Source organism: Lepidochelys kempii, chromosome 20 (genome assembly GCF_965140265.1).
Source record: "Lepidochelys kempii isolate rLepKem1 chromosome 20, rLepKem1.hap2, whole genome shotgun sequence".
Classification (NCBI taxonomy): domain Eukaryota; kingdom Metazoa; phylum Chordata; order Testudines; family Cheloniidae; genus Lepidochelys; species Lepidochelys kempii.
The window spans coordinates 3,740,233-3,766,883 of NC_133275.1; the positions used below are offsets into that span (position 1 = coordinate 3,740,233).

At 59.3% G+C, this 26,651-nt stretch overlaps 1 protein-coding gene across 2 annotated transcripts; it reads left to right on the forward strand.

Annotated features, from left to right (window-relative positions):
* Window positions 1-2,809: 2,809 nt before the first annotated feature.
* On the forward strand, window positions 2,810-25,866 carry OS9 (OS9 endoplasmic reticulum lectin). 2 transcript variants are annotated; one of them, XM_073319357.1, is made up of 15 exons: window positions 2,810-3,024; window positions 8,818-8,994; window positions 9,565-9,628; window positions 15,238-15,314; window positions 16,119-16,217; window positions 16,482-16,683; window positions 17,123-17,272; window positions 17,810-17,904; window positions 18,461-18,503; window positions 19,118-19,206; window positions 19,605-19,838; window positions 20,461-20,665; window positions 21,355-21,522; window positions 23,492-23,610; window positions 24,469-25,866. In XM_073319357.1, exons 1-15 carry the CDS (start codon window positions 2,851-2,853, stop codon window positions 24,604-24,606), a joined length of 2,034 nt encoding a protein of 677 aa, XP_073175458.1. In that variant the 5' UTR covers window positions 2,810-2,850; the 3' UTR covers window positions 24,607-25,866. The 2 variants fall into 2 exon arrangements, with proteins under 2 accessions (XP_073175458.1, XP_073175456.1); XM_073319355.1 differs by having other exon boundaries at window positions 23,492-23,604.
* Window positions 25,867-26,651: the final 785 nt, after the last annotated feature.

Consider the following 26,651-nt stretch of genomic DNA (forward strand, 5'->3'; position numbering starts at 1 on the left):
CTTTGGCAGTAAACCCACAACATGCGTGGAAAGAAGCCAATCTGTTGCAAATCTGGCTGGGCTATTTTCACAGTAATTATACCATAGTCACATCAAGTATGTTAGGCCATGTTGAATGGAATCAGGTAATGGTCACTGGTTCCTAGGCAACTAGCAACCTCCAATCCAGCGATTAATTCATCTTTATTTGTCATAACAAGGACCAAAATAGAGTTACCTTGTGTTGGGTGCAACACCTTCCATGTTAGCAAATTATCACCTATAAGTTTTAATAACTGGAATGATATCTTATTACTGGCTGCATGATACCTCCAGGATATGTCTCCTAAATCAAACTCCCGCATAGCAGCACCACATCTGTCTGTAAAGAGGAACTCGTTCTGAGGGAGTGCCCACTTAATCCTTAATCCCTCCTAAACAGATTATAACCAATCCCGTGAAGTTGTCAGTAATGCCAATTGTCAGTAATGCCAATTACATAAATATATATTGTTTTTCTCGTCAATGAGAATTTCGACTTCCTCTTGTCACCTAGCCTCCCAGCACTGGTTAATAAGCAAGTGAAATGTTTCTTTTCTCTCTGTTCTTTGCCACATCCGTTCAATTTGTTCATGATGCCTTGAGTTTGAGTTTTGTACCTCATTTGCCTCCGTGACACTCTCCACTTGTGTTGATGGGTTAATGCCCTCCAAGCTGCTCCAGCTAGTCTCCGCCCAAGAAGGTTAGTCCCCTACCTGGGAGATGCGGGCCATCTCATTTCTAGATCTCTCTCTCTGCCACTGAAATGTGGCCCAATGTTAAATAAAACCAAAACCATCAGCCTCACACCAGTCAGGCAGCCAACTGTTCCCCTCCAGTATTTTCTGCCTTCTCTTGGTCAATTACTGGTTAGGATATCTGGGAAGATCAGTTGGCCTTTCCTCTTCTTCTGCTTTGTTCCAGGATGTCTGAGGTCTTCTATAATCTGTGTAGTTCCAAGTGATGCCACATCATTGGTTCCAATATGTATCATCATCATCAGTGATTTCTGGATTTCTCAATCCAGTCTAATCCTGAGGTTCCATCTCATTTCTTCACTCCAGGGAGACAGAATATTGTCCTACTGTCCTTGTGGCCTTTGTTGAATTCTCTGTCCGCTCTTCTTACTATGAAGCTGCTGCTGCTGATTGTTTGTATTCTGAGGATGGTTGAAGAATCTTTCTTGGATGCTGCTCATTTCAGACCACAAGGACACTCATCAGGTATGTCCCCTGTAGCTTTCTGTTCCATTCCTCCACAGCTTCACCCTCTGAAACGCTTCTCTGCCGCTCCTCTTGCCCTACTAAAGGGTGTGTATTTGCGGGGAGGGGGAGAAAGAGGGATGGTGACTGGGGACCACAACTTTTCGTAAAGGAGTTTCACGTCAGGGCGTTCTATGTCTCAGCTACATCAGACGAGTATAGAGATCGCAGGGCCAAGTCACTCGGGGCAATCCGAGACACATTTTGTCACATGCAGCCAGCTAAAACCCAGCTCCTTCTTCAAGCCCTACATGCAATAGGAGTGTGGGGAGGGGGCAGAACAGGGGGCAGCATATTACTGAAGAACGAAGCTCTGGGTGCAGGGTGGCGTGTCCCAGCTCCTTCCGAACCGTCTAACAGTTGCGGGGATGGGTCACTTGGGTGACACGATGCTTATTTTGTCACGCACGGTCAGTCAAAACTCAGCTCCTTACTGATTCACTCAACGAATTAGTCACTGCAATTTTGATCACATCCAAGCACATTCACGGGAGGAAATTTCTAAAAATTCTATCTTACACGGATGCATTTTAAAATGAAATTGGCCACGGCCGAGGAACTGGGAACCCAAGGAACCAACGGGAGCCTCAGGGCTGGTCTACACTTAAAAATTAGCTCAACCTCGCTATGTTGCTCAGGGCTGTGGAAACACTGCAAGTCATGAGCACGGTCGTTAGGTTGACCTAACCCCCAGGGTAGGTGCAGCTCGATCAAGGTAAGAATTCTTCAGTTGACCGAGCTCCCGTCTCTGGGAGAGGCGGATGAGCTGCACCAACAGAGGTAAGAAGTGTCTACGCGTGGCTGCAGCGTAGACAAGCCCCCGGTGCCGGTGAAGGTGCCACACCCCCTCATCAGGAGGGTCCGCAGGGGGCTCCCAGCCCACATGGGTCACACCTTGCCCCACCATGGCAGCTGGGCTGCCCCCTTCCCCTGCCCCCCAGCATGGGCGCCACCCCTTGCCCGCATTGTTGCCTTACGCCCCTCCCCAGGGCTTGCCCCATCACCCACCCCCTGAGCCTGGGCCCCACAAACACCCATCGCGTGGCTCAGCCCCCGCCCCCTGGGGGGACTCCCTGCAGCTTGGGCTCCCCACTGACACCTCACCTGGCCAGGGCCCCACCCTAGCACCTGCCACCTGCCCCAGGCCCCAGGGAGGCCCTTTTTATCATGTGACCCCAAACCAATCAGCTTGGCTCCCTCCCCCCACCCAGTTAGTGAGATACAATGTATCTTCCCTCCCCCCACAGGGCTATTGTTCTCTCGGGGCTGCTCTTGCCCTTTAAGAGCTCTGATGACGTCATCAGACGAGGCGGGCCTCGCCTTCATGATTGGCTCCCGAGAGCGCTGACTCGGCCCAATCCGCCCTCGCCAGATGCCAGCCCCGTCCCAGCTCCACTCCGGCTTCGCTACTTATGGGCCGTCCCAGGGGATTCGCCAATGAGAAGCCAGTCCCGCTGATTGGCACAGCCTCGGCCCACTGGCAGCGCTCGCTGCGGCCGCGCGGACGGGCCCGAGCGCGGCGGCGCGGAGCAGGGCGGAAGCAGCGGTGAGGGCAGGCGGCTCGGGGAAGATGGCGGAGGCGCGGCGGGGCCGGGGGCTCCCGGAGCCGGGGCTGCTCCTGGTGCTGGCGCTGCTGGGGCCGGGGCGGCCGCTGCCCGGGGCCGCGGGGAGCCTGAACCTGCAGGAGCTCAACGAGCTGAAGTACGGGATCGAGATCGCCGCCGAGCCCGTGCTGGCCGGGCAGGTGCGTGCGGGGGGGGGCGGCCCGGGGGGGAGGTGCCTGCGGCGGGGGGGGCGTCAACTGTGGGGGGGGGCCGGGCAGGTGCGTGCGGGGGGGGGCGGCCCGGGGGGGGAGGTGCCTGCGGCGGGGGGGCGTCAACTGTGGGGGGGGCCGGGCAGGTGCGTGCGGGGGGGGCGGCCCGGGGGGGAGGTGCCTGCGGCGGGGGGGCGTCAACTGTGGGGGGGGGCCGGGCAGGTGCGTGCGGGGGGGGCGGCCCGGGGGGGAGGTGCCTGCGGCGGGGGGGCGTCAACTGTGGGGGGGGGCCGGGCAGGTGCGTGCGGGGGGGGGGCGGCCCGGGGGGGGAGGTGCCTGCGGCGGGGGGGCGTCAACTGTGGGGGGGGCCGGGCAGGTGCGTGCGGGGGGGGCGGCCCGGGGGGGGAGGTGCCTGCGGCGGGGGGGCGGACCGGGGGGGCGTCAACTGTGGGGGGGGGCCGGGCAGGTGCGTGCGGGGGGGGCGGCCCGGGGGGGGGAGGTGCCTGCGGCGGGGGCCGGGCAGGTGCGTGCGGGGGGGGCGGCCCGGGGGGGGAGGTGCCTGCGGCGGGGGGGCGTCAACTGTGGGGGGGGCCGGGCAGGTGCGTGCGCGGGGGCGGCCGGGGGGGGGAGCGGCCCGATGCGTGCGGGGGGGGCGGCGGCCCGGGCGGGGCAGGTGCGTGCAGGGGGGGGGACAGGTGCGTCCGGGGGGAGCGTCAGCTGCGGGCGGGCGGCAGGTGCCTGCGGGGGGGGGTCGGATGGGAGAAGTGGGGGGCGGGTAGGTGCGTGTTGGGGGGGCCGGCAGGTCCGTGCCGGGGGGCGCGGGTAGGTATCTGTAGGTGGAGGAGGGAAGAGGGGCCAGGGCAGGGCCGCTGGGGCAGTTTGTACAGGGGGCGGGGGCTGAGAGTCATTGAACCAAACTGTAAACCCTGGGCATGGTGGAATCCACTTCAAGCCAAGGGGTGCGGCAGCCCCCCGAGATCCAGCACCTATGGGCCAGGGGTTCCAGAGTGGGGGGTGAGAGCGTCTGGGCTGGGTCAGGCTGGAGGTGATGGGGCCCCACTGGATAGGTGGTCGGGGGACTAGTGAGGTTGGATGTGTGGGGGCTGAGGGGGGCTGGGCCAGGGTGCAAGTTAGCTGGGGAATGTGTGTGGGCCAAAGTGGACCCAAGGAGTTGGGGGGCCAGGACCAGTGTTTATGTGAGGGTTGGGTCAGGGAATGAGCTGTTGGGGTCGAGGGAGAGCAGAGGGGGGAGACCTGGCATAGGAGTTGGCACTGAGCGGGGGGGGGATGCTGGGAGTGTTAGGTAGGGGTAAGACTGGGGTTTGAGGGGGGCTGGGGTGGGGTAGGTGGGTGAAGGGGGGTTGAGGAGTTGAGGGCAGGTCAGGGGCATAAATGGGCAAGAGGAGGGGGGCGGGCTGGAGAGCAGGGGCCAAGGGCAAAGATGTCCCAGGGGAGTGGGAGGTGATGGGGCTGAGTTGGGGGAGCAGGGGTGTTAGGGGAGGTGGGTTGGGTGAGGGCCTGGTTAGCAAGCGATGTGAAGTGAAGGGGCCAGGCCCATGCAGAACTCCCCATCAGCTATCCCATCCCCCCAATCCTGGGGCCACATCAGACCTGGTGCGCCTAGAAAACAAGGCCCCTTTATTCTGTTCCCAACTATCCACCCCATCATGGCGCAGGCTGTGGCAGCCCCTCGCCCTTGCCCTGTGCAGACTCCTCAGCATCCTGGACGCTCTCCACACTGGCAGGACGCTGCCCCTGGTGCCTGTGTTTACTTCTCTGGCAGCGGTCGAACGGCTGCACTTGGGACTTCCACCATCTGGTGCCTCCTCTTTGCTTGTGACAAAGGGGCGCGTGGGCGGGACCGGCAGACTTACGAGCTGTGGTTTAATGCTATCGATCTCCCCTGTGCTTTGAAATAGCTAATTCTGGCGCGGCCACATGCACCTGGCTCTGCTTTCTGGCTCCCTTCCTCTCGGGATCAGCGACGGCTCCGGAAGGGTTGGGGAGAAGGGCAAAGACAGATGGAAATACCCTAAAACCGCTGTCGCTTTCTGACAGCAAAAGGCCACCTGATTCTTCATGCACAGCGCTGGCCCAGAGGGAGACTTGGGATAAAAGTGTCTGTTTTTGGCTTGTGTTTGCATCCTGAAAGCTTCCTGCCAGCTACTAAAGAGCTGGAAAGGAATCTAATGGGTCACCCTGCACTTTATTTTGGGCACTTCATGCTTTGTAAATACTAGAGCCAGCTCGTCTGCACGTGGCTGCTTTGCTTTGGCAGAAACTCGAAGACGAGTCCTGTGACTCCGGGCAAGTCGCGTAGGCATCATCTAAACTCACGAGTTGGGTAGTGAACCGTTCAAATGATACAGGTATTGGTAACGTGTTGCACCCCGTCCTCCCCAGTGTGGCCGCAATTTAAGGGCATAAGCTGTGCCCGTATGACTGCATCTGCTGTAGGCGTCATATGGGTCAAACTGTTTTGGTAAAGAAGAAATCGCTGCCCGTAACCGAAGTAGTTATGCCAGAATAAAATCTGTTTGTAGGGCAGGGCCTGAATTGCTTTGTTCCCCAGTACTCCGGTTCTCTCGCCCTTTATCTTCGCAGGGTAGAGACTGTGGCTTGCCCTGTGTTGCACAACGGGGCTGCCATCTTGGCTGAGGTCTGTAGATGCTACCGGGCTATATATATATAATAAAGCCCACGCGTTTTGGTGCCTGAAGATTTATTTAGATTGGAGCGGTGCTCGCCAGAGGTGAACACATATGGAGGTGGTGCAGCTCCTGCCCTGAAAAACGGGAGCAGAAATCAGACAAAGGCTGGGGAAAGGTGTGGGGGGAGGGGGTGTGTGTGTGTGATGGCTGATGTGGGTTGGTAATTCCATGGCAGGCTGTCTATTCCTAGATGCCTGTGTGATGAAGCAGGACTGTTCTTAATGTTTCCTCTGAATAGTGTGGGGGTGCCTCAGTTTCCCCTAAGCAGTTCTTAAGTATCTAGGGGGTGGGGTAAGGGTGTATGATCATTGCAGAGCCCTGGAGGGCAGGTGTGTGCAGGGGTCTGGACACAGAGAATGGCCGACACCCTGTTTCCTGGCAACTGATGGCCTGGGCCCTTCTCCCCTGCAAGGTGAGTGCTAAAGGGTTGGAGAACAAAGGAATCCGGTGCCCTCCTGGCCTGGGAAAGGGACAAAGCCCAGAGGAGGAGGGGCTGGGGAGAGTTTCAGTTTGGGGGCTGGCTGGAGACATGGAGTGAAGTGGTTGTCTGGCTCACTGACCCCAAAATGGACCCAGCTGAGGGGTCCAGTTCTCTGCACCTACAAGCTCTGTGTTAGACCATGTTCCTGTCGTTTAATAAACCTCTGTTTCACTGGCTGGCTGAGAGTCACGTCTGACTGCGGAGTTGGGGGGCAGGATCCTCTGGCCCCCCCCGGACCCCGCCTGAGCGGACTCGCTGTGAGAAGCACAGGGAGGGGCAGAGGAGGCTGAATTCTCCGAGGTCAGACCCAGGAAGGTGGAGCCGGGTGAGCTGTGTGTCCTGAAGACAAGCTGCTCCCAGAGAGGAGACTTCCCCAGAGTCCTGCCTGGCTTCATGGGGAGCAGTCCCAGAGCATCGCCCGGGGACTCCGTGACAGCCTGCCTGTGGAGTCGTAGCACTTCCTCATTACTCTTGTTTACCTCAAGCCCTTCCCATGGCTAGATTTGGGTGTCTCTCTCTGAGGCTGAGCTGTCTCTCCTACGCTTCCGCAGTTGCATGGAAACCAAAACTTCTCTTTATTAAAAGCAGAAGCGGATCTTTGGGCTGCCAGGTGCCCTGGTGTCTAGGGGCCTAGTGCACCGCCATGCGGACTGATGCATTGGCTGAGGGGTTGGCACTGGAGTCCTCCGCCGAGCTTTCCCACTTGTGTGCAGGGTGCTGTGCTCTGCTGATCCCTGCCCCAGAGGGGGCTGTAACTCGGTGGGGGGGGAGGGGAGTTTTGAAGCACTTCAGAATCCTGCCGGCGGCTGCCCGAGTTAGCCAGCCCAGCAAGGTGGGAGGAGGGTTTCCAGGTCCAGATCCCTTACTTTGGGAGCTGACCCCTGAGCAAAGGGGGCCTCAGCAAGGCTTGTGGGGGTGTCCTGAGGTCAGGACCTTTGGTGTTAGAGGGACTGTTGCTCTCAAATGACCTCCAGTGCCCTCTAGCTGATACCCAAGGGGTGTCGGTTTCCTCTAGGTGCCACGCAGCCTGTTTGGGTTCGTTACCTTTTACCCTCATGAAGGTAGCCTGCTCCTTGGGCATGGGACTGCGTGAAGCCAGGACTTTGTGGAGCTCCTCCCCTCATGCCCGATTCTCAAAAAACCCCTCTTTCATTTCAAAGGCCTTGTTTCCTGGCCAGCTCTGCTGCCAGTGGCCCCAAAGAGCAGGAGCTCCGGGTCGGGAAGGGTTCAAATAGGTGGCTGGCGCAGGGAAGAGGGCAAAGTCTGAACAACCCAAAAAGCCTCCCCCGCTAAAACTGCCCCAGAGTCTCAAGAAAACCCCTGCTCCTGAGATGGCCAAGCCTGAGGCTAACGGAGACGCCTCTCTTTGTATTTAAGGATCTCCCAGGCTGGGCCTTGACTTCCCACCTCCTGTGCCCAGGAGCTCCCTACAGGGGTGGTGGGGGGAGCTGCATTTACATGGCAAAGCTGCCAAGGAAACTTGAAACAGGCTCTAAATGAACCTCCTGGCATCAGCTGCTCCTGGGGCGTGATACTTCTGCCAACGCCATCCATGCTTCCCCTGGCACTGACGAGCAGAGGTTGGCTGAACTGGAATGGGGCTGGGTTTCAAAGTAAGCTGGGCCCCATTGTGATGGGTCTGTACATATGCGACGTGAAGAGGGTCTTGTCAGAAATAATACCTACCTCTTACCTAGCACCGTGCAGTGGCCAACCTCAAAATGGCTTATAAAGGTCAGTGTTGCTAACCCGCTTTCACAGATGGGGAAACTGAGGCACGGAGTGGGGAAGTGACATGCCCAAGGTCACCCAGCAGGTCGCTGGCAGAGCTTGGACTAGAACCTGGGTCTTTTGAGTCCAAATTCAGTGCTCTACCCATTAGGCAACACTGACTCTCAGAATTGACATTCTCAGCACTGGCTTAACAAAAGCTGCTTTGTCAAAGCAGGGTAGCGAAATTGGTACCACCTCCCTCATGGCCGCTCTGCTTTAGATTTCAGGGCTGCTTGTTCCAGTTTAGCTTGAGGCTGTTAGGGATGGGTTGCAGCCTCCCCACTGGGGATTGCACCCGTTTAAATGGGTTCAGGGGGACAGCTGCAGCTAAGCAGAGCCACTTTCTCCTGCAGCCAGAGCCGCCGTGGTGAATGGTGGAGAAGAGCCAGCTTTTGGGCTGGGTTCAGGGAGGATTTTGGGTTCCGAAGAGTCTTTCCTTTCAGTTTGGCCGAGGGGCGAGCAGCAGACTTGGGTTCTATTCCCAGTCCTGCCACTGACCTGGACACCTTTGTTATGTCACCCCTTTGCACCTTAATTCCTCCGCCTGCAAAATGGGGGGCGTGTGCCTCACGCTGCCCGAGGCTTAATGAAATCCTGGTATGGCAGGAACAAGAGAAAGGCAGAGCATCTAGCTACCAGGGTGGCACCTTTTTGCTCCATGGGACCTCCGCTAAGACTAGCAGCCCTGGATCGCCCGCTGCCGGCATCCCGTTCTGGGTTGTAGCACTCGGTGTCCTGGCCAGCAGCGCCTGCGTGGAGAGCCGCCGTTCGCGCGGGCCCTGTTCTCCTGCGCTGATTTCGCTGCCTGCGCTTTCCTAGAGCAAGTCGGAGGACGTGGTGATCGTTTCGTCCAAGTACAAGCAGACGTACGAGTGCCGCCTGCCGTCCGCCGCCGTGAGGATCCACCGGGACGCCGCGGAGCCACCGCAGAGTTACCACGGGCTGGGCATCTCGGATCTGCTGAGGCCGATGGAGGCTGCTCCCTGCCTTGTAAAGGTGAGCCTGCCACCGCACGCTGGGGGCCGGGAGCAGAACTGAGGAATGCAGGGGGCCAAGGGGTTGTGGTGCCCACAGCCGGGTCTGTGGCTCACTGGCCACCCTTTCCCGGCCCCCCTCCATTGCAGTTCTCGGAAACGGCGGCTGTTAATTAGGCTGAGGGAATTGCGTCCATCTTCTTGGCCCCCTGTCCTGAGGGGGCTGATGTTCAGGGGTTCCTCCGGGGGGCTGTCTCCCCGCTGAGCTGTCAGTCCAGAGCACCTGATCCCAGCAAGCCGGTAACATGCAGGGTGTCCCCCCCCGACCGGCCCAGCAACAGCCAGCGTCAGCTGTCCCCGGGGGCCTGGCTGTTGGTGTGAGAGCTTCCCTCAAAATGCAAACAGTCGGGAGATCCCGGGCGGAGCAAGGAAAGGCCCAAGGGTTTGCTCCAACCAGTGCTGGGGTGATCTCTGGGCTCCACAGGATCTTGGCTGGGGACATGGCCGATGGCAGGTTTTGGGGTACATGTGAAGGTTTTGGGGTGCGGGGGCTTCGTTGAACTTAACCCTGTTGCCGCTGCCTTGTTCCCAGACCAAGGACTGGTGGACGTATGAGTTCTGCTATGGGAAACACATCCAGCAATACCACGTCGAAGGTAACCCTCCCCTTGCCTCGTCCCCTGGCTGTTTGCGGGGCCCCAGCGGGAGGGGGGTGTGTGGGTGGCGGGTGGATTTATACAGGCACCCTCACCCGAGAACGCGTCCAGCCGCTCATCTCTGAGGGTGCCTGGCCTGGGCTCGCTCAGTGAGTTTGGCTGGGAGATGGGAAAGCTGCCCAATTTCAACGCTCGGGATATGAAAGAACCTGGTGTGCCCGCTGTGACGAAGTGGGCCTGTTCTTAATGTTTCCTCTGAATATTGTGGGGGTGCCTCAGTTTCCCCTATGCAGTTCTTAAGTATCTAGGGGGTGGGGTAAGGGTGTATGATCATTGCACAGCCCTAGAGGGCAGGTGTGTGCAGGGGTCTGGACACAGAGAATGGCCGACACCCTGTTTCCTGGCAACTGATGGCCTGGGCCCTTCCCCCCCTGCAAGGTGAAAGCTGAAGGGTTGGAGAACAAAGGAATCAGGTGACCTCCTGGCCTGGGAAAGGGACAAAGCCCAGAGGAGGAGGGGCTGGAGGGAGTTTCAGTTTTGGGGCTGGCTGGGACATGGAGTGAAGGGCAGACGTGGTTGTCTGGCTCACTGGCCCCAAAATGGACCCAGCTGAGGGGTCCCGTTCTCTGCACCTGCAAGCTCTGTTTTAGACCATGTTCCTGTCGTCTAACAAACCTTCTGTTTTACTGGCTGGCTGAGAGTCCCGTCTGACTGCAAAGTTGGGGTGCCGGACCCTCTGGCTTCCTCAGGAGCCCCGCCTGAGCGGACTGGCTGGGGGAAGCGCACGGAGGGGCAGAGGATGCTGAATGCTCCGAGGTCAGGCCCAGGAAGGTGGAAGCTGTGTGAGCTGTGTGTCCTGAAGACAGGCTGCTCACAGAAAGGCGACTGCCCCAGAGTCCTGACTGGCTTCATGGGGAGCAGTTCCAGAGCATCGCCCAGGGACTCCGTGACAACTGGTGGCAGCGGTGGGATGTACTGCACCCCGTGGATGGCGCTTCCTGCAGTAAGTGACTGGGGAGCAGTAACACGAAGGGGGATCGCCGAGGACCAGGCCTGCTGAAGGCTCAGAGAGGAGCGGTTTCGGGGGGCGGTTAACCCCTGGGAGTGTGTGACCAGCGAGAAGGACTGTGCAGTAATGGGGTCCCCCTGGGGACTGCAGTGAGCAGTCTCAGGGGCGGAGGAGCCTGCAGCTTGGCGCGGGGAGAGAGAAGGACTTTTGCAGTAACAGGGTTCCCCTGGGGATTGCAGCAAGCAGTCCAAGGGGCGGAGGAGTCTGCAGCTCGACCCTGGCAAAGAGGTGGTGACCTCGAGAAGGGCTGGCACACTAGGGGTTCTCCCTGGAAACCGTGGGGAGCTGAGAACACACGGGCCTCTGAGTCCACAACAACTTGGGAAGAGCGGAGTGACGGCCTGTCCCCGTCTCCTTAAGAAGGACATTGTAACCCTGTGCAGAAAGAGAGGGTTGAGCGTTGGAAAGTTCACCAAAGCACAGTTAATCGTGCAGCTGGAGGAGGATGACCGCTCTAAGGAACAGATTCCTGACCCCAAATGGGGCTATAGCAGGATCTGGGAGCAGCTGGAGTGGGAGCCAGGCATCGCCAAGACTCCTGTCCCCGACCAGACGGGGGTCTTCACGATCGGGTTCCCCATCGGGGGATCGAGACGGACGGGATTGGAGCTGAGTCCGAGAGAGCAAGAGGACTGTGAGAGACAGCGAGAGCCCGAGAAAGAGCTGCAGAAGCAGCAGCAGCATGAACTGGCAGTGGGGGAGCGGAGAGGCCTAGGGGACCTCCCCGGGGTGAGTGGGGATAGACCCCGGGGGGCCAGTTCCGCAGGGAACCTCAAGAGTAAATTGCTGCCCCTAGTTAAGGGGGGCGGGGTGGATGCCCACCTCACTGCCTTTGAGCAGGCTGGCGATTTGAACCAAGGGGACCCTGCGGAAAAGCCCCGGTGTCTAGCTCCCTTGCTGGGTCCCAAGGCCACAGACTCCATCAGCCAGATGGGTGGGGAGGTGGACAGGCTCCCACTCCTGACCCCAACCTATATGTCTGTGTGGAGTTGCCTGGGGCCAGGCCCCTCGGACCCCCAGTGGGAGCGGAAGGTGATGGTCAATGGGGAGACATTCCTGGGGTGGCGAGATCCTGGGACAGAGAGAACTGGTGTCAGACCCTGGGTGGTGCAGCCTCAGATGCTGAGGGGCGCTGTGAGCTGGGTGAGGGTCCCAGGGACGAAGCCCCTCGCCTTCCCTATGGCCCAGATCCCTGTGCAGACCCAGGAGGAGTGGGGCTGGCTGGTCGTTGGGGTGCCCCAGGACACCAGCTGCGAGACCCTGTTGTGGGGTGACTGTGTCTCTTTGGGACAGGATCCAGGCCCTGTTCCTGTAACTGCCAAGGGCTTGAATTTGAATCCAGGGAACCAATCGGCGGAGAGGGAAATGGTCAGTGAAAATGCAGATGACCTGGCTGGCAGCAGGGAGGAGCCGTTAGGCTCAGGCTACCTGCCTGCCTGTAACCAGACCCCTGGGGCTGGGTGGGACAGAGAGATGCTCCCTGCCCCCTTGCACACAAGAGTGGGGACTCTCGCTGGCTCTGATGCATTGAGGAAAGCAGTGGCCTGCCCCCACTGGGACAGCAAGGGCAGTGCTGAGCTGAGACCCCAGCTGAGTGGGGGGAGACACAGGCAGGGCAGGGGATCTGTGGGGAGTGGCAAGGTGCTTGGTAAGGAAAGTTTGGATGAGCCTAGGCAGCCTTGTGATCTGATGGCTGTGTCCAGTCAGCAGGGTGCAAAGGCGAGGGGAGTGGAAGATGAGAGTCCCGGGACCTTACCTGTTAGCTGGGTGGAGAATTGGGACAGTGAAGGAAATGGGTCTCTGTCTGTCAGGGGTATTGACTTGCCTATGGAGGGAGCTACCCTGGTCTCCAAGCAGTTGTCTGTGACCAGCCTTGTGTGCTGGGACAAAGGGAATGAGATCCCAACCTGTGTGTCTGGTAAAGGAGAAAGTGTGTCCGGCTCTTCTTGGTCTGTGGAGCAGACAGAAGGGGCCTTTCAGCCTGTGATGGTTGAGGGTCCTGCAGTTGTCTCAGAGCTGGTTCTGGACTCAGCTAAAGCCCAGGAAGGGAAGGGTCCTAAGTTTCTGTCTGCTCGGGAGAATGGCCCTGTAACTAGGTCGCATCCAGTTAGGGTCTATGTAAAATCCCCGAGACCAGACAATTCTGGTGCTTGTATTTTGCCTGTTGCTAGTGTGTTGTTGGAAAGGGTGGAGCAACTCTGTCTAATCAGGGTGAGATCCTAGCCAGGGCACAAGGAGAGCATGAAGGTGTGTGATTGTGTTACCTACTGAGGGTGTGGAAACCTGTAGCAAGAAGGAAAAGATTCCTGAACTTGTGTGTGGCAAAGGGAAGGAGAATGCTTCTAACCTTTTATCTAGGAAGTCTGTAAGTTTGCCTGAAAGGGGATTGTGTAGGAATCCGCCTGATGGGCCAGAGGTGATTCTGGATGTAAGGGAGACCCAGAAAGAGTCTGTTGTTGCTCAGGAAAGTGTTCCCCTAGAGCAAGCCCTAGGTAAAGAGGGTAAGAGCAGAATTTCTGGGAGGGGTGAACTGTTGCATAGAAAAGCCCTTGGGAAAGGAATCCTCATGGAGTCTTTGCAAGCAGTTTACTGCAACTGAAGGGTGTGAAAGTGATTTAATCAAGAAAGTTTCAGTTCCTAACAGCCAGAAATGTTCTGTTGTGAATGGATCCACTGACTTTCCTGTTGAAAGATCCAGTGTGGATAGCTTTGAGAAGGTCTCAGATGGAGTGAAAGCTGTTAAGAAAGGTATACCGTCCTATAACCAAGTGGCTGTGTTTGGCCAGCTTGTTGGGGAGCCAAGGTTGTGGAGAAAGGGATGTCTCCATGCTAGTTCTGTAAGTGAACAGTATGTGGCCCAGGTCAAGATGGGGGCCCTTAACCAAGAGAGCCCGAATTGCAGCCCTCCAGACTGGAGCTCTTGGAGAAAACCCAATCCCAGTTTGACCCCCTGGGGTTTTGGGGTGGCCAAAGGGCATGGGCTGCAGAAACCTTCCCACATGCAGCCTGCTAGTGCTATCGACCACCCCCGACCTAAGGGAGGGCGTGAAACTGGAAGGACCTGGTGTAACTCCTACCAAGGAATGGGAGAGATGCTGGGGCATCCATGGGAACATTGGTGGCTTCGAACTTCCCCAGGTCACCGGGTAAAGTGACCCCGCTCAGTTCGATCTCGAAGGGGGGAGAGATGTGACGAAGTGGGCCTGTTCTTAATGTTTCCTCTGAATATTGTGGGGGTGCCTCAGTTTCCCCTATGCAGTTCTTAAGTATCTAGGGGGTGGGGTAAGGGTGTATGATCATTGCACAGCCCTAGAGGGCAGGTGTGTGCAGGGGTCTGGACACAGAGAATGGCCGACACCCTGTTTCCTGGCAACTGATGGCCTGGGCCCTTCCCCCCCTGCAAGGTGAAAGCTGAAGGGTTGGAGAACAAAGGAATCAGGTGACCTCCTGGCCTGGGAAAGGGACAAAGCCCAGAGGAGGAGGGGCTGGAGGGAGTTTCAGTTTTGGGGCTGGCTGGGACATGGAGTGAAGGGCAGACGTGGTTGTCTGGCTCACTGGCCCCAAAATGGACCCAGCTGAGGGGTCCCGTTCTCTGCACCTGCAAGCTCTGTTTTAGACCATGTTCCTGTCGTCTAACAAACCTTCTGTTTTACTGGCTGGCTGAGAGTCCCGTCTGACTGCAAAGTTGGGGTGCCGGACCCTCTGGCTTCCTCAGGAGCCCCGCCTGAGCGGACTGGCTGGGGGAAGCGCACGGAGGGGCAGAGGATGCTGAATGCTCCGAGGTCAGGCCCAGGAAGGTGGAAGCTGTGTGAGCTGTGTGTCCTGAAGACAGGCTGCTCACAGAAAGGCGACTGCCCCAGAGTCCTGACTGGCTTCATGGGGAGCAGTTCCAGAGCATCGCCCAGGGACTCCGTGACACCCGCCTCAGCTGTGCCCGGGTAGATGGCCGGAGATAAAGGGCACAGGGGCCGTGGCTTCTCTGCTGTGATCACTTTCACTAGATCCCCTCCCACCCCCATGGCATCCGGTATCCAATCCCCCTCTGGGGCTCCCTGTCACAGGTGTGGGCTCACTGCACCTCCGACCCCTCTGCCAGCTGCACAAGGGGTGGCCCCCTTAGGTCTCCTCTGGGTGGAAAGTGACACACCTGTGCGGGGCGCTTGGGTGCAGTGTGGGCAGAGGACGCTCAGTGTTTGATCTCGGTGAGGTGCCCTTAGCAAAAGGGGTTTTACCCCCAGAGACTGGGCCAGCATCCAGCCCTTCCCCTGAATCTGATCTGGGCCGGGATACCGTGTCAGGGCGAGGAATTAACAGGACTCCTAATACCATGTCTCCGGTGGGTTTGTCCTCACACTGAGGCAGGCAATGCTGTTGTCCCCACGGTCCCGCAGGAAGTCTGCGGCAGAGCAGCATCCCGAGTCCCAGGTGAGTGCTGGAGCCACTGGCCAGCCTTCCGGGGGGGGGGTGTCTCCCGCCGGGGCCCCCCAGGGGTTTAGCGCGCTCTAACGTGGGTCGCTCTGTGTCGCTGTTTGTTTCCCAGAGTCTGAAATTAAAGGAGACATCCTCTACCTCGGGTATTATCAGTCGGCGTTCGACTGGGACAACGAGACGGCAAAGGTTGGTGCTTCTTGGACTCCTGTGCTGTGCTGAAGTGTGACCCCCCCTGGTGCTCTAGGTTTGGGAGAAGGGAGATGGGCTTGCCTGGGGGTTTGTCTAGTGCTGGCTTAGCAAATAGGGCATGCAATTCCGCCATAAGTCCCTGCAAGCTCTACCCTCCTGACAGTGGGCCCTGATGGGCAGAGCAGGAGACTGACTCGCTATGTGACCCGGGAAGTAACTTTAGCTGCCTCGGTTTCCCTGTCTATAAAATGGGACTGTCACGGAGTGTGGGGGAGTCCAGGCCCTGCACCCCTCTTCCTGGGATCCACTGAGACTCTCAGCCAGCCAGTAAAACAGAAGGTTTATTGGACAACAGGAACACGGTCCAAAACAGAGCTTGTGGGTACAACCAGGACCCCTCAGTCACGTCCTTCTGGGGGAGCAGGGAGCTTAGACCCCAGCCCTGGGGTTCCCTGTGTTCCTCCACCCAGCCCCAAACTGAACTAAACCCACCCAGCAGGTTCCCTGCTGCAGCCTCTGTTCACATTCCTGGGCAGAGGTGTCACCTCCCCCTCCTGGCTCAGGTGACAGGCTCTCAGGTCTCCCATCCCCAGGGCACATTCCCAGGTCAACACTCCCCCCTCCCTGCTGAGTCACATCGTCACAGGGACAACTATCTCCCAGCGGAATATCTCCCAACTATCTCCGAGCGGCTTGGTGTGTGGGGTGCTTTGAGACCCCCGGAGACAGCCCCCAGTCCAGCTCCGTGTGGACTGTGAAGTTGGGAGCTTTAATGCTCTCGTCCAAAATTCACCTTCCTAGGCTTCGAAACAGCACAGGCTCAAACGGTACCACAGCCAGATGTACGGCAACGGTTCCAAGTGTGACCTGAGCGGGCAGCCCAGGGAAGCTGAAGTCAGGGTAAGTGGCGTGTGGGGGGTGTCAATTCTCTGGAGTTGGGGTGAGCCGGGGAGACTCCCTGAAGACAGAGGGGGCAGGGCAGCCTCTCTCTGTGACCTGGGTTCTCCGCTGTTTAAAACGCCAGCAGTGACTGGGGGGGGGCGTGGGGAAGGGGCGGAGGCGGACAAGCCCCTCGGGCGTGGCAGGATGACCGGCAGGCCCCGCGGGACTCTCCGGGAGCCCCAGGTCACCTTAACCCTGTTTTTTTCCCCCCCCCGGCGGCAGTTCCTGTGTGAAGAGGGCTCTGGGGATTACATCGCCCGGGTGGACGAGCCGCAGTCCTGTTCCTATGTCCTGACCATTCACACCACCCGCATCTGCCACCACCCCTTCCTGCGACCGCCCTCCACGGCCACCCCCCAGGCCATCCGCTGCCACCCAGCCCTGAGCCCGGCTCAGTATGTGGACTATGTCCAAGCCCAAGTGTGTGAGTATCTGGGGGGCGCGGGGGGACAGGGTCTAAATCTGAGCCCCTCCCAGGGCCTGCAACAGCAGCTCATGTCAGGGCTCGTCCCAGCCCAGCTGATCCCAACCGTCTGTAGGGCGGGTTCTCGAGCTGCCCCACCCCCGCCTCTCCCCCCGGGGTGGGCCCCCTCCTCCCCCACCTCAGGCTTCCCCTTTTCCGCCCCACCCCTAGGTGGGTGGGTTCTCGGGCTGCTCCGCCCCCTCCTCCCCACCCTGGTGTTGGCCCCCCTCCTCCTTCCCTCAGGCTTCCCCCTTTCTGCCCCACCCCTGGGGTAGGCGGGTTCTCGGGCTGCTCCTCCCCCCAGGGTTGGGCGGGTTCTCGGGCTGCCCCGCCCCCTCCTTCCCCAGGGTGGGCAGGGCCTCTGTGGTGATTCAAATCCCATCTACGCTGGCCAATGCAGTCGACACCAAGCGCAAGGTGGAAGAGCTCTCCGAGGAGCTGAAGACCCTGGACACAAGGCTGTGGAACGAGCGCGATCCCAACCCTGCCACCCAGCACCCGGAAGGTGTGGAGCCAGCCCACCCCCTCCACGAGGAGCAGGAAGCGGACGGTATGGGAGCTTCTTCGCACTGATCTCTGGGTGCTCGTGATCCCTGTGGACAGCCCTGTCTGCTGCCCAGGCTCAGGGCGCTCTGCTGAGATCTCCTGGTGCGCCTGGCAGGGGGCCCCGCCGGCTTCCCGCGAAAGGGAACAGGCATCCCCTCACACCCCTGTGGGGGCGCGCGAGGATCTGGTGGTGCCCCAGCATTAGCGCTGCCGGGGCGCGCTGGGCGTGGGTGGGGCCATGTGGCTCAAGGGCCTTCCCCTCCACATTCAGGAGCCACCGCGCTGAGTGCTGACGAGGTGCCATGGGCACTATGGGAGAGCGAAACAGCTGGGCGGGCCGGGGCGAGATCCTGCTCCCGTCAAGGGTGGCTGCAGGGAGATGGAGGGCTCCCGGCTGCCTAGGCTGGTGAGACTGGGAACGTGGGAAGCTCACGCAAGGGCCTGAGGCTGCCCCGGCGCCCAGAGCACTTCTGCAGCCTCCCCAGGACTTTAGCTGCGTGGGTCGGCTCTGCGGTGACGTTTTCTCCTTGGTTTGTGCCAGCCGCTCCCAGGGAAAGCCCCAGAGCTGGCCCGGGGGAAGACACCGACTTCGGGGGTAGCACACTCAGGGCAGGCGACCTGCCGGACCACACCAAGGTAACAGCTCTGTCCTGTGCCCCCCATACACATTCTGGCTTTGCTGGCTCGCTGTGGTCTGAGCCAGGAAGCTGGGGCAGCCATGCCGGGCACCGTTCCCGCTGCTCTCATCCTGGGGTGGGGCCTGTGGCAGCTGTGTCAAGGCTCCGTGCTTCGTGGGGTGCGGACAGCGGCTCCCCCTCACTTCGCTGACGCAGAGCCCCCGCCAACTCCTCTAGTGATCCTGGGTCTGCCACCACGTGGTGCTGCTGAGCAGCACGTCGATTGTCTTCCCTTCTGCCCCAGCCAGGCGCTCCCCAGCAGAGCCCCCTGGGGTTCCACGGGAGCTGCTGCCGAGCCCCACTGCTGGGGAGCAGTTTGCCCTGTTGCCTGGCCTGGGTAGGACAAGGCTAAACAGCAGTGGCTTTGCGGTTGGCAAATCAGGAGTGCGGCTCCCCGGTGCTGTAGCTGGTGCAGTCATGGCTGAGTAATTTTCCCGCCTCCCCCCCGTCCCTGGGGGAGCTGTGTCTGGAGTCCCCCGTGTCGCTCTAAACTCCTGGTCTCGTCCCCGCTGCAGGAGGACGAGTACGCTGTGAAGCCGGCAGATGATCACCAGGCTGGTGAGTGTCTAATAGAGTCCTGGGGCAAACCTCTCTGGGCCATAACTCCACAGGGGAGGTTGTGGGGAGTCCTGGGGGGGATATGTCGGCTACAATCACACCCTGTGGTCTCAGTGTAGACGTGCCCTTATGCTTTTGACCCCAGAAGGGGATGGGGGGGTGAAACCCGAGCATAAACCCCAGGGAACCTGCCTGGCACAGCTTCAGTGTCGGGGTGTAAATTTGGCAATAACAAGCCAAAGAACATCTACTGAGTGTTACTGCGATTTGCAATCCTGATCTCGGATGTGGTGCTCAAACCATTGGCCACGAAGCCAGCAGTCCGTTTTAGGGCCCTGATAAAACACAGGTGGACATCTCTTCCTGCTCTGCCAGGAGGCTGGAGCTGGTGCGTCAGCTCCCTGAGTGATCGGATGAACCTTCGCTGGCAGAGTGCCTGGCGCTCTGGGATGTTGGGGGTTAAAATCTGTGCCCCCGTGGGAATCCCAAGGGTGCTCTGTCTGGTTCTCCTTCAGAACTGTCTTGGCAAGGGGCTGGATCTGCATGCGCCGGGAGGGGACTGGCTCTTTCCAGCACAGAGCCTCAGATGTTCCTGTTTCTCTGGCCTCTTTCAGATTTCCAGCAAAAAATCCACTTCAAAGTGATCCGGAGCCCAGGGGATCTAGTCCAGTTTATCGAGGCACTGAAGGAAAGCACCAAGAAGGTACGTGGGGGCCTGGTGTGGTGTTCTCCATCGGTGCTCTTAGCCCACGGCACTCGCCCTTCATGGGCAGGTGATCTGTTGACCCTAGGTAATGAGCGTTAACAACTGGATACCTGGCTTGGGGGCAGGCCTGATCTAGCGCTGACTTTGACTCCCTCTGTTAATGTGAGCTGGTCCTGGCCTTGCTCTGTGCCTCAGTTTCCCCCTCTGGGATGCTAACCCTCCCTGACTACACAGGCCAGCTCTGAGAGAGATTCATGTTCATTCCTGTTGGGGCACCTGACGTTGGCTGCTGTCGGAAGACAGGATACAGGGCTAGCGGGACCTTTGGTCCGACCCCATGTGGCCGTTCTAACACGTTGAGTGTGGGGAGTGTCTTGATGCCTGTTTCCCCCCAGGGGAAAGAGAAGGCGAGTGAGTTGGAGAAGAGCCAGGAGGCCCCGAGGACCGAGGAGGCTCCGGCAACTGGGAGCGAGCGCCCGGAGGAGGACGATGACGAGGAGGACGACGACCTGCTGGGGAAGTTTGAGGAGGAGCTGGAGGACATCCTGCTGCCCAGCTCGGAGCAGGCCAAGCTGAAGGAGGAGGTGAAAATGGAAATGGAGAAGCAGTTCGACAACATCATTGACGAGGTGAGACTGAGGGAGTGGCCCCTGCCTCCCCACTCCCCCCTCATCCCGTGTCTGACACTGGGGTGTCCCCTCTTTTCAGCCCTGTCTCCTCTCTGCCCTCCCTGGGGTGCAGCTGGATCCCGACCTCTGGGCACAGACCCTTGCTGCTGTCGGGAAGGCTGCTGGGGCATGGGCAGCGCCCCTTCCTCGCAGCGCAGGGGCCGTGCAGGGAGACCCATGTGCCGGCTGCCCATCCTGAGGGCATCGGGAAGCGTTCATGCCCCACGGGCACGTGGATATTTCTGCCAGTGCCAGGCTCCCAGTGGCCTCTCCCACCTTTTTCCTTTGGCACCGTTACTTGTAGCCATGACACTGGGGAGGTCACTGGGGAGTGATCCCCAAACCTCTGGCTTTAAGGGCATGGGCAAAGGGATCAGGTTTGGAGGCAGTATTTCCTCTAGCCACTAGGGGGTGACGGAGCCACACCGGTATGGTACTCCCTAGCCACTGTGCCCCAGGACGGAGGGCAAGGTGCCCTCGCTGTTGGGGGAAGGCCGTGAGGGCTTGGGCTGGCATCAGCGGGGTCAGATCGCTGCTCTGTGGCTCAACCTGGCCTGTGGGAGGTAACGGCTTCCGCTCCCAGGTGGAGGATGAGCTGGAGACAGAGGGCCTGAAGGGCGAGTTTGATCGGAACCACGCTTCCAAGTCACTGGCCTCCACCCTCAACAAGCTGATGGACAAGCTGGATGGCGGCAAAGCGCCCGAGAAAGGGGAGGAGGAGGAGGAAGAGGAGGGCGAGGGAGACTCAGCCAGGAGCAGCGCGAACCACTTGGATAAGCAAGCAGCTGGTATGCTCCGAGGTGTGCGTGTGGTTCTTTGATTCCCTGGGCTGCTTATATCCACCCCTGGGCTGCTCTGCCCGTGTCATCTTCAAGGAGGTGCGATGGCATGCATTTAAAGGTGTAGTGTCTGGAAATCTGGCCCAGGCCCGGCCCCATCTGAGGAACTCTTTGCATCAGGGCTGCTCAGAGCTCCCTTCTCCCCCCTCCCCGCCCCCACAGCTTCTGGAGCTGAGCTTGGGAATCACTCCCCCTGTGCAGCAGGACATTGCCCCGGTAGATCTCCCATGGGAGAGTTGGGGATGGTGTCCGGGTTGGGGCAGCAGTGGGCCTGAACTCTGTACTACGCTCGGAGCTGAGCAGAGGGGTTGGAATTGCTGTTTCTCTCACACCGGAACACAGTGCCCGTGGGCAGGGGGACCACCGGTCTGGGGAAGTGCTTTCTGATGGCCACTTGGGGCTGCGTAACCCCAGCGGGAATCCCGGAGGGGGATGCCTAAACGGGGTGGGAACCCCAGGCGGCTTGGCAAAGTGGGGCCGTAACTGTCAGCATTTGCCCTCAGCGGCCTGGCCTCTGCACTTACACACCTGTGAACAGTGACCGCTTCGGCCATAGCTCCCGAAGCGCACAGAGCCGCCTGCCCCCCGCGGTGCCAGCCCTGGGCACTGAAGCCCCTCTCTGTAACCTTCTGTCTCAGAGGCCGACTCGGACGGGCATGTGAAGGTTAGGGTCACTAGGATAAAGCCAGGCAGCCCCCTGCAGAAGGAGCTGAGGGTGAGAGAGATGGGCAGCGAGAACCCGCAGCTGCGACACATTGAGAATGTGGTTAAGGACCTGCTGGAGAGAGAGGGCCTGAAAGCGGAAGGTAATGCTGGCCAGAGGGGAGGGTACTGCTGTGCCAGGGGGCTGGGGATCGGAGCTCCCGAGGGCAGGGACCAGGCCCTGCCGGTGGAGGGGAAGGGGCTCCCGTAAGCCATTCACTAGTGATCGCTTTCTGTTGTCTCAGGAGCCACGTCCAGAGGGGGCTGAGCTGGTGCAGGGCCGGACCTGAGGAGAAGGGAACTGGGGCCCCTAGAAGGGCAGGAGCAGTGGGACTGGGGTTACTGGGGGAACCTGAATAAACCCAGGGGTGTAAGGGGCTCTGCTGGTAATTGTAGGGCCATCAAGAGGTCATTTAGAGTCCAGCCCCTGGCACTGAGACAGGACCAAATAAACCCGTGACTATCCCACCCAGGGCTTTTTCCAACCTGGTCTTAAAACCCTCCAAGGATGGGATTCCTTGGGAGCCTGTCCCAGAGTCGATCTCCCCTTTGAGTTTTACATCTGACCTCAATCTCCCTTGGTGCAGATCAGACCTGTTGCTTCTTGTCCTACCTTCCATGGATTTGGAGAAGGATCGATGGGTCCTCTCGATAAGTCCCCAGATACACGAGGGGCTGTCATCCAGTCCTCTCTCGGCTCTTTTTAATTCAAGATTAAATGTGCCCGGTTTTTAGCCTGTCCTCACAGGTCAGGTTTTCTAAACCTGTTCGTTTTTGTTGCTCTTCTCTCGACTCTCTCCAATTTGTGCCCCCTAAAGTGTGACACCCCGAACTGTATGCAGTACTCCAGCTCGTAGAGCCGCATAGAGCCGGACAACCCCCCCGGTGCATTGCATCTGATGCGTCTGTTAATGCACCCCAGAATTTTAACCCTTTTTACAGCTGCGTCACGCTGGTGACTCAAGCTGCGCTTGTGATCCGCTCTAACCCCCAGATCCTTTTCAGCCTAGCCACTTAATCCCCATTTTGTAGCTGTGCGTTCCATTCCCCCCCCGCCCGCACTTCCCGTGTGAAGTTCTTTGCACTTATCCGTGCTGAGTTTCAGCTTGTTGGATTCAGAGCAGTCCTTCTTCAATTTGACGGCGGCGTTTTGTATTCGAATCCTTCCCTCCCAAGTGCGAGCGACCCCTCCCAGCGTGGTGATGTCTGCGCATTTTATAAGCATGCTCTCCAGCCAAGTCATTCATGAAAATATTGAATGGGACTGACCCCACAGGACCCCACTAGATCTGCCCGCTCAGTTAGTGAACCATTGAGAACTGCTCTTTGTGTACAGTCTTTTTACTTTCTAGTAATTTCATCTAGACCCGATTTTCCTAGTTTGCTTATGAGACTGTCTTCTGGGACTGTCAGAACGGCCAGACTGGGTCAGAACAAAGGTCCATCTAGCCCGGTAGCCTGTCTTCTGACAGGTTTCAGAGCGGTAGCCCAGATTACTCTGTATCAGGAAAAAAACCAAGGAGTCCTTGTGGCACCTTAGAGACTAACAAATGTATTTGGGCATTAGCTTTTCTGGGCTAAAATCCAGTTCATCAGATGCATGGAGTGAAAAATACAGTAAGCAGGTATAAATATACAGCACGTGAAAAGATGGGAGTTGCCTTACCAAGTTGGGGGTGGGGGGGGGCAGTGTTAACGATGCACCCTAATTGAATTGGTGTCGTTAGCATTGACCAGTTTTCTGACCGGCGCCACCTGGGTCTGCCCTTTGCCAAGGCCTCGGCAGCTCTCCCTGCGCTGGCGACCCGCTAAGGGCCCGTCTGTCCTACGGGGGGGCTGCAGCAGCACCACTAAGGGGGTTTCCCGTCGCTGGAGAAATTTCCCCTCCTCTCACGGCAGCAGCTGGGTGGACAGAAGCATTCTCCCATCAGCCCCACCGTGTCTCCAATGGGGGCTAGGCTGGCATAGCTGCGGCGCTCAGTGGTGTGAAGTTTTCACACCCCTGAGCGCTGGAGCTGTTGATTCAAACTTTGAGCCTAGACCAGGGCTAACGCTTACGGCGCTGATCAACAGGTAAAATCGAGATCAAAATCGTGACGACGGGGGGCTTTGGGGATGAGGACGATACCCACTGGCTGTCGGACGAGGACACCAAGAACCTCAAAGACATTTTCTTCAATATCCTGGTGAAAGCAAGTCTAATGCTACAGGGGGCGGGGCCTTTGTGGCTTGTGGGTGGGGCCTTTGCCTCTTGCATCCGAGCGTTCTGCAGCCACTAATGGATTAATCCCCGTGCAAGGCAGGTCCCATGGGGAAAACTGAGTCACAGAAGGGAAGTGACTTTTCCTCGGGCCATCCAGTGAGTGGGTGGCAGAGCTGGGGATGGAAGCCAGGAGTCCTGACGTTGCTATTCGTTCACCTACACAGCCTCCTTGCTTCGCAACAGCTAGATGCCCCAGAGGTGCAGCCACCTCTGGGGAGGAGGGCATGAGCCAGCTACACGGCTGTATCAGGGGAAGTGAGTGGGAGCTAGGGCCCGAGCAGAGCTGGACAGAGCAAATGTTTTCATGACTAGAAAGTAAAATGAGACATTTTCAGTATTACAGAACCATAGAAACTTAGGGGTAGAAGGGACCTTGAGAGGTCTGCTAGTCCAGCCCCGCACACTGAGGCAGGATCAAGTAGACCTAGACCACACAGAGCAGGCAGGTCCCCTCTGCCCCCAAAGTCTCGACCCCCAGACACTGGCCAATCTACTCTGGGGGTCTCCCTGCTCCAGGTTCCAGCTGGTGCCATCAGGGAGCCTGACCCCAGATACTCCTGTCCCCCAGCAGCCAGTGATCCCAGCTTTACCCTCCCTGCTGGTGGTCTCGCCAGCATCGGTGGCTCTCTTCCTGGAGCCCAGCCTTACGGGGCAGCGCCCTCCTCCCCTGGGCTAGGGCGGGAGGTGACGGGGGGCCTGGAGCAGAGCTCCCCGCTGCTGGTGGGAGGGTCGGCCTGGGGGATCTCCACCCAGTGCCTCCATGGGCCTCTGCTCTTTGCCTCTCCAGATCCAGGGCACGGAAGAAGCTCACAAGGAGCGGAGGCGGCAGCAGGAGCTGGAGGACAACTACCGCTTTGTGTGGGGGCAGCGGCCGGAGGAGGCGCCGGCAGCCGGTGGCTCCGACTCGGAGGAGCTGGATTTCTGAGCGGGCGCCAGACGATTGCCTGCAGCACCCCCTCCCCCCGCCCCCTGAATGTCCCATTGGCTTGACTGGTCAGGGGACCAGACAGCAAGGGTGAAAAATAGGGATGGGGGTTGGCAGGGTAAGAGAGGCCTACGTAAGACAGCCCCAAATATTGGGATTGTCCCTTTAAAATAGGGACATCTGGTCACCCTATCGACTAGTAACCAAGGCACCACGGCTCCTCTCCGGAGGACGCCCAGCGGGGCCTGGCCCCCGTCAGCACTCAGGGGTGGGGGGCACTGATCCCTCCTGTCCCCACAGGCCGGCGGGGGGGCTCTGTCTGGGGTGGCTCCTGCTAGGAGGATGGAGAGGGACTGACTGATTTCCATGGTAACGGCCGGCAGGAGCATCCTCTTTGATCCCTTCAAGGAAGGGTGGGCGTGGGCTGCATCTGCACCCGTGTGAAGCGTCTAGCACATGCTGGCGGGGTCCATTTACCACCCCATTGCCCCATGAGAATAATGGTGAGTCCCCACCTGTGGGCACTCTGCCGGCCGTCCACTCCCTCAGGAGCTGTGCCCGGCGGAGAGGCCAGGGGGCAGGGCCAGGCTGCTGGGTGCTGTGGGCAGGCTGGGCTGGGCGGGCAGGGGGTCTCCCCCACATGTCCGCGGTGCCTGGGCAAAGGGAGGGTGGAGCTGGAGCCCCTGGCGTTTTGAGGGCCCTGCACATGGAGAAATACTTGCAGCTGCTGGCAGGTTTTGGCCTGGAGCTGGGGGCGGGGCCTGGTTAGCTCCTCCCACTCCACTGCTAAACCTGGCAGGGGTTGTGATGCAGCTGGGCAGCATGGCCTGCCGCCTCCCCAGGGCCAGGGGTGGTGGCTCAGTTCGTTTGCATCAGTCGTTCACCAGCATGCTCTCCTTGCCCTGCTGGGCTCAGGGCACAGCTGGGGCCATCATTGCCAGGAGCCCATGTTGTTTCCTGGAACTCCCCGGCCGGGTCGTTTGGGGGGACGTGAGCCCCCCAGCGTGGCCGTGCGCAGGAGCCAGGGGAGCAGAGGGTTAACGAAACCTCACTCTGGTTCTCTGTCTGCCTGTGGCAGCGTTGGAGCCCATCCACCCTCTCTCCTAACGAGACAATTCACTTTACTTCCCTCCGCTTGTGGGGTAAAGGTCTCCCCAGCACCTGCCCCCTCTTGGACGGGGTGGGGGGACCCTACTTCCCCAGGGAAAGGGGGGAAAACCATCCATGATCCAATTTGTATCAATAAACCAGGCTGGACTAGTCCGCTTCCTGTGTCTAATTTACTGCGGTGGAGCCGCGAGCTGCCCCCCGGAGCAGCTTGTGTTCCTGCCGGGCTGTCAGGCCTCGCGCCATCTGGAAACCAGCGTTTCCCGCTGCATCGTGTGGGCCCCTTGCGAGCAACCAGGGGTCAGTTACACCAGGAGGCCCCCAAGCCCCCACTTGCAGCTCATTCATCTAAGGCTGGCTGGGATGCAGCCCTGTTTCATGGCTGAAATTCCCACAGGCCGGCTCAGAAAACGGGACGCCCTCATGTTCCTCGCTGACACCCCCTTGCTCCCTGTCTGGTCTGGGGTCTGTGCCCTGGCGTTTCCCTTCGCACGGGCACCAGGGGCTGCAGCTACCAGTGACCTGAGGGCTCCAGGCGAAGAAGTCACCAAGCCAGGTGTGCACGCAATGCTGTGGTCTGGCAGCAGGGGGCAGCACCTGTCTGAGTTGGGGCAGCGTGACCTTTACAGGGCGATGCCTGGGGGGGGGAATTATTTGCAAAGCCAGGTCTCTGCTCCAGGGAGGTGCGGCTGGGGCTGGGGGGGAGCTAGGCCAGAACCCACCTACCCCACAGAGGGCAATGATGGGGCGGGGAGGGAGCGAGCAAATCATCCTTCCCCTCCCCTGCCAGTCTCAGCCCTGCTGCTTTGCAAGCAGGGGGTGGTGCTGGGGTGGCACCTACCCTCCTGCCCTAGCTCACGGGATGCCACACGGGGTAGGACCCAGCCACTTCTCCAACCTCCCTGCTTGCAAGCGCTGCCCTCTGTGGCGGATCTGCC

Bases quoted from the DNA above. Each gene is read 5' to 3' on its own strand.
- OS9 (XM_073319357.1), top strand. From the start codon at position 2,851: ATGGCGGAGGCGCGGCGGGGCCGGGGGCTCCCGGAGCCGGGGCTGCTC. The intron at 9,629-15,237 runs GTAACCCTCCCC...TTTGTTTCCCAG, and splicing joins CCAGCAATACCACGTCGAAG to AGTCTGAAATTAAAGGAGAC. The intron at 23,611-24,468 runs GCAAGTCTAATG...TTGCCTCTCCAG, and splicing joins TCTTCAATATCCTGGTGAAA to ATCCAGGGCACGGAAGAAGC.